This window comes from Palaemon carinicauda, chromosome 2 (genome assembly GCF_036898095.1).
Source record: "Palaemon carinicauda isolate YSFRI2023 chromosome 2, ASM3689809v2, whole genome shotgun sequence".
Lineage (NCBI taxonomy): Eukaryota > Metazoa > Arthropoda > Malacostraca > Decapoda > Palaemonidae > Palaemon > Palaemon carinicauda.
Window position 1 is genome coordinate 193278019 of NC_090726.1, and position 15252 is coordinate 193293270.

General features: G+C 33.9%; 1 protein-coding gene and 1 long non-coding RNA gene across 3 annotated transcripts in view; both read right to left on the bottom strand.

Annotated features, from left to right (window-relative positions):
• LOC137629105 (uncharacterized) overlaps positions 1 to 2482 on the bottom strand; it is an 87445-nt gene extending 84963 nt beyond the window's left edge. Inside the window, exon 1 of the long non-coding RNA XR_011041447.1 lies at positions 2277 to 2482. This is a non-coding gene — a long non-coding RNA (uncharacterized lncRNA). The remainder of the gene's footprint in view (positions 1 to 2276) is intronic.
• A 5361-nt stretch (positions 2483 to 7843) lies between these two features.
• The window catches only part of LOC137629111 (mediator of RNA polymerase II transcription subunit 15-like), a 45400-nt gene continuing 37991 nt past the window's right edge, over positions 7844 to 15252 (bottom strand). For both annotated transcript variants that reach the window (XM_068360385.1, XM_068360392.1), the window contains exon 3: positions 7844 to 14718. In XM_068360385.1, the coding sequence (XP_068216486.1) occupies positions 13012 to 14718 (1707 nt within the window). In that variant the 3' untranslated portion in view covers positions 7844 to 13011. The remainder of the gene's footprint in view (positions 14719 to 15252) is intronic.

Consider the following 15252-nt stretch of genomic DNA (forward strand, 5'->3'; position numbering starts at 1 on the left):
ATCAAATAAAAGCTATCTAAGCTAATAGAAAAGTTTCCAGTATAGCGAAAGCTGAAATCTTAGAGCAATACTTCACCAAAAACCGTGAACAAGACTCCAAAATTATAAGCGTATCCATGAACGTCTTGCCGGAAGCACGACAGAGGAAAAATTGAGGTGGTGTCAACAAGAAGTACTGCAGTACCTGGCCACAGGTGGCGCTGGTGAGTACACCCCCTCCTAGTATAGTGATCGCTGGCGTATCCCTTCCGTAGAATTCTGTCGGGCAACGGAGTTGACAGCTACATGATTATCGGGTAAGTTTAATATTGAAAACTTAATAGTCCAGCATTCGATTTAAAAGTTCTTAAAATATAAAATTAGTTAGTTGATATTAAATTTTAAATTAATTAAGAGCATACAATGAAGCAACAAATCTAAATTAATAAAAAAAAATAAAGATAGGAGCAAAGTATAAAATGTATTCTAACCACTGAATTTTATATCACCTAGCTTTCCTAGACTTCTTTTTATAAATGCCAACTGATAAATAATCTGATTTATTACGAAAAAAAAAAAAGCATTAAGGAATTTACATGTACTTTTGCACAAAATACTATATACAAACATAGAACATAAGGGTTGTGGTGGCTGATGTGGTAAAGTCCCTGACTGGTGTTCGAGTCCCGCTCAAACTCGTTAGTTTATTTGGTTGCTGCAACCTCACCATCCTTGAGGGAGCCTGTGTTCCAATTTCCTTTCAACCATCATTCTGTCCATTACCTTTCAACTTAATATTACAACTTTGCCTTATAATAAAAATTCTATACTTTTACCGCTACACCTATTAAAAAAGTGCTTAGGTAACACAAATTTCATGCTTAAGATTTTTACAATGCAAACCAAAATTCAAAACTTCCTTCTAATACAGCCTCAAATACTGTACACACAGTACATCAAAAGTAGACTTATAATAAGGGAAATAGTTTTCTTACAAGTTATCATACTCTGAGAATAAAAAACTTCAGCCAGCTAACTTTGACCAAATTATAATTAAGATATCCTTAATAGGTGGTCCTTTTAAACTCTTTATACTGATGCTTTACTGAATACAGTAGTTCATTGTAATTAATATCATGGGTGGCGATTGGAAAATCTAGTTATCTTGGTACAGGAAACAAAAATGAGTAAATTATAGATTACAGATGAATTGTTTAGTAAACTCCAAATACAATAATTAAAGCAACTAAAAAAAAATTTTCACATATGTAATTCCATAAACTGACGGGACACAATATATTAAAAGATAAAAATTAAAATAAGCCCTGGTAAATCAAGGAATAAATATTTACCCAACTTACCTTCAACTAACCTTGCAAAGGGCACCGTGCGCTAAGCGGCTATGTAAATACTGGGATAAATTTGTACCTATGGAGTCTTTGAAGTTGATTGGGATGGACAAGGCATCAAATTTCAACAGTTAAGACTGAAAAACAACATGTTAAATGGAAAACAAATACAAGAACACCACCTAGACTAAGGTTCCCCCAACTGCACCTAACCTAACCCAAGACACGTATCCTTTTCTACATGAGGGGAGGGAGGTAAAATTTATCGTTACAAACGGAACAGCATTTTTGAAGAGAAAAAAATTGTTTTTCCTGTATTGAATAATGTACTTTCACTGAATCTTTCCTTCATTTCAATAGCAAATAAACCAAAAAACCTGTAAAACCGTCTACGAAAGGGGATATTTTTAAAGAAATCTAATGGTTTTTACTCCGCCCTGCGCTCGCTTCACTCACGAAAAAAGAAAGACATCAAGCTCCTATGTATTGGCCAGCGGTACATGCTGATCTACGCACAGTAACCCCATTCACAATTATTTCTTAGATAATATGTTATTTTTATTAGTAAAATAAATTTTTGAATATACTTACCCGATAATCATGTAGCTGGCAACGGAGTTGACAGCTACATGATTATCGGGTAAGTTTAATATTGAAAATAAGCTTATAATTGCAGTGAAAATAGGTGACATTTTCGGAGAAAACGGATGTTTTACTGTAGAAAATACCTGTTTCAAAGAAGAAAAAGCTTTTCTCGTCCGTAACTATAATAAAACCGAGAATGGCGTGTGACAACAGTTAGGATTACGTATCCGTATTAGACCCTCTGTTTGCATCCCAATTGGCTTCACTCATGGCATGGTAACACTAAATCATACTTTATAAATCGTAACACTTACTTCATAATACCATAATATCATTAAGAGACAATTGGAATGAAACACCTACCTTGAAGTCGGACATGCTCGGCTGATGAACAGGAAGAACTTATTAAAAAGCATCGTTATATGACGGCTAACGAAATTTGATGCTACACACACAAATAGTTTAAACTATTATGATACATTTGGCTTAATGCTTTCACAACAATTGTACTATAAACTATCCCAGTCACGTTACTTTCCAGTATGTACGAAAGGGGAAGTGTTACTGTATGTCCCTGGACCCGAGTGTAATGTAAAGCAGTGTTGCCAGATGGGTTAGTCTAAAGATCCCCAAAAGTCATGATAAAAAAAAAATCTCCAAAACAACCCAAATTTCGGCATTTCCAGAAATATACTTTCAGATCATGTAGGCTTTACTGATATAGAAATTACTCACTATACTTCATGTAAGTGTATGTAAACTAATTGCAACAATATAAAATTAACTCATCTTTGTTTCTTCTTCATATTAATGTGTACAGAATATCCCCATCCGACACCCAAAATCCCCAAATCTAGGAATAAAATCCCATATGTGGCAACACTGATGTAAACAATTAACAATGACAGCAAACAAACATTTGGCAAATGTATCATTGCCAAGATATTTTTATAATCACTAATATGACAGGGATAAAATTATGTGCTTTTGTGAATATTATTTCTTGCTTTAGAGAGAGATACAGTGTAATTATTATTATTATTATTATTATTATTATTATTATTATTATTATTATTATTATTATTATTATTATTATTATTATTATTATTATTATTAGCCTATTATTATTATTATTATTATTATTATTATTATTCAAAGAAGGAAACTAACTCAATTCTAGTCAAATATGCAACAAACACAAAAGGAGGATAGAATTAGAAATAGCAAATAGATAGATAAATCTAAAAATATATACTGTAGTAGGTTGGCTAGGGCACCAGTCACCCGTTGAGATGCTACCGCCAGAGAGTTATGGTGTCCTTTGACTGGCCAGACAGAACTACATTAGATCCTTCTCTTTCGTTACGGTTCATTTTCCCATTGCCTACACACACTGAATAGTCTGGCCTATTTAATACATATTCTCCACTGTCCTCTTACACCTGACAACATTGAGATTAGCAAACAATTTTTCTAAATCCGTGGGGTTAACTACTGTGCTATAATTATTCAGTGGCTACTTTCCTCTTCATAAGGATAGAAGAAACTCTTTAGCTATAGTAAGCAGCTCTTCTAGGAGAAGGACACTCCAAAATCAAACCATTGTTCTCTTGTCTTGGGTAGTGCTATAGCCTTTATACCATGGTCTTCCACTGTCTTTGGTTAGAGTTCTCGTGCTTGAGGGTGCACTCGGCAACACTATTCTGTATTATTTCTCTTCCTCTTGTTTTGTACAAGTTTATATAGTTTATATAGGAAATATCTATCTCAATATTGTTACTGTTCTTAAAATGTTTAATTTTCCTTGTTTCCTTTCCTCACTGAGCTGCTTTCCCTGTTGGAGCCCCTTGGGCTTGTAGCACCCTGCTTTTCCAACTAGGGTTGTAGCTTAGCAAGTGATAATAATAATAATAATAATAATACACCACTATATAATTCAGAAAAAAAATGTCTATTTCGAATTATTACCTGTTGAACTTGAAATTATGAATATATGCCATGTGGCTCTGGGACCAAGGAGGCCATACTGGGTCAAAGGACAGCATTGAAAAATCCCATCACTTATGCTATCAAGTTCATAGAGGTTGAAAATTTTAGAAATTATCTACTTTTATGAAATTATTACTTATTTTATTTACTTTTTTAAAATCATAACAGCCGAAAAGGGCTAACAAGTAGGTGCACACACCGGCAGAAGGACGCTGCAAAGCAGTACCCGGCATAAGGTGAAATGTATGCATTACTTAACCACTTCATTTTCATTATGCATTCCCAATTGGAATTTTGCTCATGATATTTTCTGACCTAGACAACTTGTGCTGAGGGTAGAATAGTTAAACTGGAAATATGATAAAAGTATAATTATCATAAATAACCTTTGATTTATATTGGATTATAAGAATAGGTTTACTAGGACCCACTTTACACACTACTGTATATAAGCTATAATGTACACACACACACACACACACACACACATATATATATATATATATATATATATATATATATATATATATATATATATATATATATATATATATAATATATATATATATATATATATATATATATATATATATATATATATATATATATATATATATATATATATATATATATATATATATAGGGGTTTCAGAGGTCAACATTTACATAAGCTCCACACTGCAGTATCTTATGCTTGAAGTCTCTGTCCTATAAATAGGACTAAGATTTGTGTACTTTGTTGGAATAAATAGCAATTTTCTTTTCAAAATGTAGGCTATACGGTTCATCCCATCTCTAAATATTTCACCAATTGCCTTTAAAAACTGATGGAAAAGTGAGGGTAGCTTAGACAGATTACTCAAGTGCCATATGTGGATGAGATCATGGTGAGGGGTAGATGGCGATGGTTTGGGCATGCTCTTCGCACTCCCCAAGAGAGATTAGTTCACTAATGATTTAACTGGGCTCCACAAGCCACTAGAAGAGTTGGAAGACTAAGGCTTTCATGGCTGAGGACCATGAAGCATAAGGTAGCTAATGATAAATGGAAAAGTAATGAAATAAAAGCTCAATAGAGACAATTGGTGAAATCTAACCGAGGCCCTTTGCGTCAATTGGCATAGGAGGAGGGTCTCCTCACTCACCACTTGGCTTAAATGTGATGAAAGGATTTTACCATAGTTAGTGACTGAACCTACTTCGTGCCAAAAATTACTCATATAAAATACTTCAGGATTGTATATCAAGAAAATGCAATTTACTTCAAAGAGTTGAATGCTTATTATATTCATAGTTATAGCAGTGAAAAAGGTTTTGGATTTACTAGACTTAAGATTCATCCCTTTGGGCTGCTGTGTTGCAAAAAACCCAGTCTAAAAGGCAACATAAGATTTGGTACCAAAATCTTGTTTCTATCCGACAGACATGAAAACTGGCGTTGGTAGGAAAACTACGACAAGATTATTTTAGATATACATAAGATAGTAATTAGGATTAAGATGAAAAAATCCTTCTTTATCTGATAAACTTCTTTGGAAATCACATATTTCTCAAGTGTCCATGACTGAGATTTTGTCAACATATTCCACTGTCACCTCCCTGCCTTTTTCTCGCCAGCCTTTTACAGTTAATGTTCTAGATGAACTAATTACTGTATGCTGAAATCCCATTCTCTGATGGAAGGCATACAAAGTAATCATTTTACAAACCAAGTGAAACAAAAAACAATCTTATGTTATGATATAAAGTTTAGTAATACAGCACAGTACTAACTTGCATTTACCTTTTCAGTGCGAAAGGGTATACACCATTAAATGTACAAAATTACTCTCCAGTGATAACAGGACTAAAAACTGTGGATGAGGAAAATGAATGTTCTGTTATGAGAATAACCTAAAGCACTGTTTCAATAACTTTAGCCAATCCAGATGAACTTGCTCAGTAGTATAAGAAAGTTAACTGCTTAAATGTGAATGCCACAGGCTGATTGGTCTTGGTGATTTGGGAATCAAAGGACAATATTTTCATGGCCTCAGTTACACCTATTTGCTAGTTCAACTGTGGCAGCAGTAAATAAACCCTATATGTTTATTACAAAATTTCATTACCTTTGTAAAAGAAAATATATTAAATTACATTCACTTCCTTATATTTTAGTTTAATTTGAAGTAAATGCATAAATATATGTTTGCGGAGAGCTTTTAAAGGAATCAAATAATTATCATGTTCCATCATTACCTCCAAGCTATATTCTCATCTCAAACTCACGACCTTTGTCAGTAACATTAGCAAACTGAACAAATTGGACAAGAAATTTGCATAATCGGCATAATCTTACTATGATAATTTGAATTTTGTTTTAAATATTCTCCTTAAAAGAGTAATAATGCTCAGCATTTGTGGTACTGTAGTACCTAATAGTACATTCTAACCAACATTAGGAACAAATAAGGCTATACTGTAGCTCTTTCATATACTGAGAGGGCTCATTTTACTATGTACAGAAAATTAACTACATATCAGCTTTACATTGCATTAAATCACGATTGTCTATAATGGCCATACACATTAAGAGATTCTGAGATACCACATAAATTTTATACACACCAACTTGCTATAAACAAGTGCTTCACTTCGCAAATTTTCTTCTAGTTCACCCAATTTAAGACTTTGGATTTGCCACTTGAAGAAAAGAAAAACACTGATTGGTTTACTATTGTTTATTCTTTATTTTTCAGACATGATATTAGCCTATCATCATAATTTTGTGTTGAAACATTCACAAAATTTCCATCTTACCTAAGCTACAAATCCTCTTAATACTGTCTAACCTGGTCTAATAACATTCGCACAGACATTCAATGCACAGTACAAAAAACTATCGAGCCGTTCTTACTATTCTTTAGATATTATGCATACACATTAGTCTGCCTGGCTATAGTAAGGTTTGTGTTAGGGTAGCATAAAATAAGGTAGGGCATTGCCCATATCCATATTTTGCCCCTTTCCGCCCCGTACAGTATCATAGTAGATAAGTGTTAGATGGCTGTTTTATAACGCAGAACTATAGAAATTCTAGCCCAGATAATCTTAATTTACAATATTTCAGAACAGTAGAATGACCCTAATAAGAGTATATACTGTAATGCTATTCCCACGTTCGCTCCGAAAGGTGTACATCAACACACCCTTTCATACAGTCTGGTAATAAAAATCTTTGGTTTTCTGAAGATCCTATCATGATGGCAATAAATGTACCTTGCAAATGTGAGGGAATTATCTACCATTCCTCTACATAGTAAAATAGTACGGTACAAATTGTCTACCTCAAAATTTATATAGTCTTATATTCTATATATATATATATATATATATATATATATATATATATATATATATATATATATATATATATATATATATATATATATATATATATATAGATATATACAGTATATATCTTATATATTATATATATATATATATATATATATATATATATATATATATATATATATATATATATATTACACATACCATACAGTGGATTTCTGTATTAAAGAAAAACATTTTAACAGTAGCATATGTCAGCTACATTAAATACTTTTATAAATGGAAAAGTTACAAAACCATCCAAAATAACAGATTTGGACATCTATTTCAAGCATATATCATCCAATAAACAAAAATTTTAAACTATAGAAAATATACACTATAGACCTACTGTACTCTTAAGAATACATTACAACAAACACTAATGGGTGACCAGTAATTCCAATACACCAACACAATTTGTTTTTCCTTAATACAAAATTCATACTTTACTTATGCTGTAATACCTGGTAAGGTAAATGTTGACCAAAAGTTTACTTATTTAATGAAGGGAGACCTCTTACACACTAAGCACACAGACAGACTGGAAAAAATCTGAGATTTGTAAATTGATTGAAAACATTTTAATTACTAATATAGGAGGATATACAGTATTACAAATCTACAGTAATCTTCTGGTCAACTTTGAAACTTAAAGTTGATTATAATACCTGCTAAGTTTACAGATAGTATTTAATTGGCTTCTGAAGAAACTGATTGATTGTCCTAAAGAAACCAATTCTATAATCAAAATTCAAGAGCAAATGAAACCGACTGATTGACATTGTCAAACACAAATTCAAAATTTTGACACTCAGAAATAAAAATGTGCAAATATTTAGAAATACAAAACTTTACATATTCAACCTGTACAGTTGGTGAGGCAAACTAAGAGAATTTTTAATATTTCTGCATTCCTGACTTGGGTAAATAGAGACCACAACTTCTCTCTTTTTATTATGTGGAGAGCATTGCTGCCTGGAACTCTTGATACTGCAGATAATACGTTATCATAAAAAATTTTTATCTAGAGAGAGAGAGAACCTAAAAAACAATCAAATCATGTCATAACTGACCAGTGAATGACATCTGTGAAGTAGTGAGTATAAGGGAATCCATTTAGTGGTTGGAGAATGGCTGGCTAAATCGTCAAATCTAAACAAACTCAAACCAAGCATTATAGCATAATTAAAATAGGAAGTTATTCCTTGTACAAACACTGTAATTACACTAACATCTCCATGCTATCATGAAGGGAAATGAAACAGTGAAAGGAGAAAACTAAAAAGGCTTATAGCACTTAAACTTGAGGAAAACTAGGGGGGGATTAAAAATGGTTGGCACTGCTTATGACAGCAATTAGACTGATACATGACAAGTGTCGTACAAGACTGCATTCAGCCAAATCCATCCATGTCAATTATTTCATACAATATCCATTCAATTTTTAGTGCTCTTCACTTCTCCCATCTAATTGTAATAATACACATATATATACTTTTCTTGTTAGACATCTATATACTGTATTACAAACGCCTTATTAAATACTTTGAAATACTGTGAAATTTAATCCGTAAGCACATCACCATTGACCCAATGTCCTGTTATAAAGTAGAAAGCAAAAACAATAATAATGCATACCATCTACATTTTTTATACTCCAACAATCTATGCTTGTACCACATTGAGGACTTTCTAGTCAAAGTGACACTGGTGTAAAAGTAAGATGAAAAAAATCAAGAATTTGACAGAAAGTACTAAGAATTTTGCTCTACCTACAAAAAGGTAAAGTAAAATGTACTTTATTTGCTCTGAATTAAACCAAAACGTTGGGCATTTTCATCACCAAGATCTTAATGAAGAGCAGCCATGCTTTTAAGTTTACAAAATATATACCAGCAGATCCAAAGCAAACAAGAACAAATGAAAAGTTTGAGTGACGGTAATATCATAAACTTGTATTCATTCATCAATTACAGTCTCTAATAGTAAACAAACATGCCTAATCACATTGAAAAACTGCAAGTAACCAAATCAAGGAGTTAGAGCAATGATTTTGACATACAAGACTTAATCCCACAGTGGAACAAAAGCTTACCTATAAATATCCATTAATGATTGGGTAAAACTTGGGGGAAAAAAAGTAACTAGGTATATGTAAAATGTCTCAAGCAGCACTGTCAAAATCCAAGTACATGTACTGACGTACACACAAAATTATCTTACTTGTATTGAATTCAATCTAATTTTCACTAAGTACCATTGTGGTATGGACTGATTTTATTCAGTGTCACATGACATTCAAATCTAAACCATCTTTACCAAAAGAATAGCTACAACAAAACATTTCACTGGATATTACACTGACCAAATTGGAAAACACTCTTTAATTTTGAGTTATTACTTCAAATACAATACAGTATTATAAGTTTATATTTATTACAAAGACTAAATTTTAAACAATATGTTCCCAATTTCACATGTGAAATTAGTTTACCTACATAGCAACCATGTTCTGCAATAAATCTGTAGATTGACTACATGAATACCATGAGGTATTCCACACATAAAATTACAGCAAAAATTAAGTTGAAGATTCAAGTATAGCCTAAAAAAGGGCTGAAGCTATCATATTTATATATATCTCTCTCTTCTTGTACATGGCTAACTGATTAACTTCCATTATGTGTACTAGACTACCAAAACATGATACAAAATATACTATAACAGATCAACTTTGCGGAAAAATAAATATTCTGTATTAGGCAAGATAAAAAAAAAAATAAATAAAAACAAGTCGTCCCTGGAGATGGATGATCCAGGTAGGAGGAGGAGGGGGAGACCAAAGAGAAGGTGGATGGATGAAGAGTGAAACAGCAGATATGAAGGAGAAAAGCTTTAGTTGAAGATCTTTATATTTCGTAATGTACTAAAGATTACACAAGTGATTAAGTATGAAAGAAAAATATTAATAAAGAATAGCATACTAATCATATTACTAAATAATTTTTCACTAAAATACATTGTATCTTATAGTGTAATATAACTTCTTTTCTCCTACAAAATAATGAACTTGACAATAATGCAAATTATAGTGTATAATCAAAAACTAGAATAATCAGTATTTTATATTTGTACACTGTATAATACTCGAAAGTTCTTGTCTAGAAGCTTGGAATCAATCTTTTTCTTTTGTAACATAAAATCCATCAATTCAAATATGCCTTAAGCAGTTCACAAACGAGTCGGTATATCATCCAAATTAAAGTATCTTATAAATAATGAATTAGTACTAGGATGGTTGTCACTGGTATACAAACTGAACAGCCCTGTTAGCAAGTTATTCTTCTGAAATCTATCGCATTGAATCTGCTGCGTTTGTTGAAGGGCAATTCATTTGAACTAAGGGTAAGTATGGTAAGCTATACATTGTTTTTAAAATGTATACAAAAATACAATTGTTTTTCATAAACATGAAAAGCAAAATTGAAGAGGAATAAACAGAAAAAATGTGCTAAGCTTGGGATGATGACCTCAACCAGAAAATGGACAGCACTTTTAGACTATGAAACCATGAACTTATTTCTCCATGCGGTGTAGTGGTCCACCATTGAAGCATTAATCTAAACACCCAGTTTAATCTTCAAGATGATTATCATAAATCCAAGTGAAGTTTTGTGCAGCAAAAACATTTGATCAACCTTGATTCCCAGTACAATATTCTCCTTGTAATTGATTTAGAAATAAGCTATTCCTATAATGTTTACAATTATTAATGTACAATACATCCCAAAAAAAATTGCATATCACGAGGAAAAGGTAATCTTTTAATTTTATCAAAGTCATGGATCAAAGGTGCGGAACAGTGTTTAAGAAGCCCCGAGTAAAGTTGATAATAAAGAGGAGGGGAGGAGTCAAAACAGATAGATTACATCATGATGTGAAGTATAAATATCAAAGTAAATGATTGCACCAGGTAAGGCTTGCTTAAAATAACCGATTGCTGGGAGGTAATTTAGTGGTGAAAGATAAACAAGTATATAAATACATAAAAACAATTTTTAAATACAGCATCAACAATTGGTCAGTGGTAACAACTGAAAAGTGGGATACAAAAGGCAGCAGAAGTATGTGGTGCCATCAGAGAAGGGTGAAAGGGAAAAAAATGTTATAAAATCTGAATTACGTACAAAGTCATTCGAAGAGAATAAGAGAGCGCTCAAGCTAAGGCAGAGGGGAAGCAAAAAAAGGATATAGTTCTATATGAGGAAAGAGGTTAAAGACAGGTGAAAGGCACTTGGAGTAAGTGATAGGAGAAATAGAAACATAATTCCAACTCAGCAGAAGGTAAAGAAAAAATATTCAAGTTAGCAAATAAGCTCTAAAAAGATGAAAATGATATAAAAGTGACAATGTACATACTAAACTGTTTATAAAAGATAAAAATTGAGTAATTAAAGTTCAAAATAAAGAAATACTGGAATGTAGAAAACTACACGATTTTGAAAATTTGAGCGAAGAGAATGAACATGATACACCATTAAACAGAGATTAAAACAGCTAAAGAGGTTAAAGATCCCTTCAGTAGGATGGAAAATGGAAAAGCTCCATGACCATCTGGAATAACCAGCAAACTAAAAAAAAATCAGCCTGACTTCATCCCGAGAAAATGTGTTGAAATGAAAAAAGTATAAATTACTGAATAACTACAACATAACTTTAATGACCATTACATCTCCCTTTTGCTTAGCATAGGTAACGTAGAAGGCCTGTACATTAAACGGCCCAACTACCTACAAAAAGTACTTAACTACATCTATTGAGAGGTATCCATCTACAGTGGCTCTGTAAAACCAAAAGATAAAACTGACAGCAACAAGTTCCACTTCTGCCAGTGCATAACTTTCACTTGATGCCTGTTGGTATATATTACAATATATTTTTTTCCTAAAATGGGAAATTATTCAATGCTCCAACAAGACAAAATTGTACATTCTCATTAAAACAACTACAAAATTAGTTAACAAAGGTATTGTAAAAGCAGTTTGATGTCATCACCTCAGCAACTTTCCAATGAAATCTGTGTTCTACCATTATGCTTAATTCTGACTCTGGTATCAAGTACAACAGGAGAGACAAAAGTACTAATAAAGACACCTGTCCATACCGGTCAATAAATTAGAAAAAGCAGCAAATACAAAAGGCTCTCCAACTGCTACTTTAAGAACACGTACACACCATAAAATTCCTTTGGAGAAAACTTCATTATACTTTCTATAGGAAGAACAAATCGTAAACCACTACTTCCTTTCAAAACAAAATAATGACCTCTGACCATGTTTTCTAAACCTAGCAAAGCTTCAAACAATCAACTATTAATACTATACACTTGAGAAAATATTGTAATGGTCCATGCTGGTCCATGCAATGATAAGTGACATACAGCATACATCTAACATGAAAAATAATTCAGCTGTTATCTAATTTGCCCCTATATAAAGACAATCTTTGTAAATAAGTGTTCACTACAATGATATAGAAGAATAAATAACTACCAATAAGTCACTTTGGAGGTCCACTCATAAGGCACCTCATTCTCATTTTATGTACAGTATTGACTTTCAAGGAACCCATTTAGTTAATACTGCTTTTCATTTGGAAGGCCTAGGTGTTGCTGTGCTGGCAGGTTAAATTTCAGATAGTTTATGAAGTTTTGTATATATGTATGAATGAATATTTATGTAGTTACAAGAGCATTAGCAATTATTGATGTTAGGTAAGGCTTTGGGGCACATGCTTGTCGTACACTCATCTCCCAACTGTGAAGCATCATTGTTACACTACAATGTGGAGGCATATTCTTCAATCTTACTAACATGCTCTCTCTGATATTCTTGAGAAAGTCGGTGGTCTCATAGTCTACAGGTAACAAATCACATCGTGGAGTTTTCATCGGGTATGCTGATGGGATCGTAAGGGTGATGGGAGGGACGCATGGCAAACTAGGGTCATCTAACTGGCAAATCAATGTGAGGTCATCGCTACCAGGTGGTTGCTGGCAGTCAAGATTAACTCTGAAACGTGTATTTAGCCGAGCAACTTCCCCCTGAACAATGTCACTGATATTTGGTGTTTCTGGAGGTGGCTGAAGGGGATTGCTGCGTTTGAACTTTTTGGTTGGGTTATAGGAATATGTTGGTCCAAGCAATACAGACAGCGCTGGTGAAAAAGTGCGATGCACAGTGTGGGAACCCCAAGAATGCTTAAAAGCATTATTTACAGCATCTACAAGACCTGCAATTCTATTTTCCATATTTGGTGGTACAGTTGACCCATCTTCATCTCTTATTTCCAGCCTCTTCAAAACATCTTCGCATTTCTTGAGCGTTTCCATTGACATACGTCTCTGGGGATTCCTTAATATTTCATATAACTGTTTCATTTTTCTTGATTTTTCAACATCTTCATTTCCAATTCTTTCTATGACGCGACGCAGGGGTTCAATGTACTTGCTAAGCTCGCGTACCTTTTCCCTATAAGCAACATCTTCCCCTTGACTATTAGCAACACACTGCGCAGGAGATGGCTGCTGTGGTTGTCCTGGAGTATTCAACATACCACTCGGAGAAGGCGCACCCATGTGACCTGTGCCTCGCCCCATACCTCCACTATTACTACCTACAGGTGATGGAACCATACTTGACATACTTGAAGGCGAAGGAGATATAAATGCTGGGGAAGGCTGGCTACTTTGGGCTGAAAGAGAAGGTACTGGAGATGCACTTGCAGAAGGTGTTCCCTGCCTGGGCATTACCGTTACACCTGCCATGAACCCAGGGGAAGGGACCCTTGGCTGCATTGTGCCAGTAGCACGACCTACATTTGACATCATCTGGTTGGGAACTTGTCCCATCTGACAAGTGGGGCCACCCTGTCCAGGAATGGACATTGGCATTGGATTCATCTTACCAGGCTGGTTCAGTTGATTAATAGTTATGTTTGGTGGCTTTTTATTCCCTGCAAGCTGCTGCATACTCATCCTGCGATTATTTTCAGCCCAATTGGACATATCTCCAGTTTTATTTTGAATATTTGAGGGCATTGGTTGGCCCATTCTAGGATTACCATGCATAGGCTGCTGACCAGCCATCATGTTTGCATTTTGTCCAGTAACCACAGAACCAGCGTTGGTAATCATCTGACCAGGCCCTGGCCCAACAGAACCAGCCATACCGCCAGTAGGTCCCGCCATCTGGGTAACCGTGCCACCCATATGAGTGCCTGGTCCTGCCATTTGTGAATTTGGCCCAGGTGCCAAAAGAACAGGTTGTGAGTGAGGATTATTGTTTGGTTGATTATTATTTGTTGACATATCACGGAGGTACATGCTGACTCTTGTGATATATTGTACATATTCCTCTCGTTTTTGTGACCTCTGAAAAACCTGTGAAGAAAAACGTGAATGTAATCAATATGTTCTTGACAGTGAAACTAGGAAAAACTCTAATAAAATGTTATTTTTATTAGTAAAATAAATTTTTGAATATACTTACCCGATAATCATGTAGCTGTCAACTCCGTTGCCCGACAGAATTCTATGGAGGGATACGCCAGCTATCACAATACTAGAAGGGGGTGTACTTACCAGCGCCACCTGTGGCCAGGTACTCAAGTACTTCTTGTTGACACCTCCTCAATTATTCCTCGGTCCACTGGTTCTCTATGGGGAGGAAGGGAGGGTCGATTAAATCATGATTATCGGGTAAGTATATTCAAAAATTTATTTTACTAATAAAAATAACATTTTTCAATATTAAACTTACCCGATAATCATGTAGCTGATTCACACCCAGGGGGGTGGGTGAAAAACCAGTGTACAAGACTAAAGGATAGCTAAGTATCCCGTATTTCATATAATCAGTTATCCACAATAACAATGAAATAATAAGTACCTGGTAAGGAAGTCGACTTGAACCGT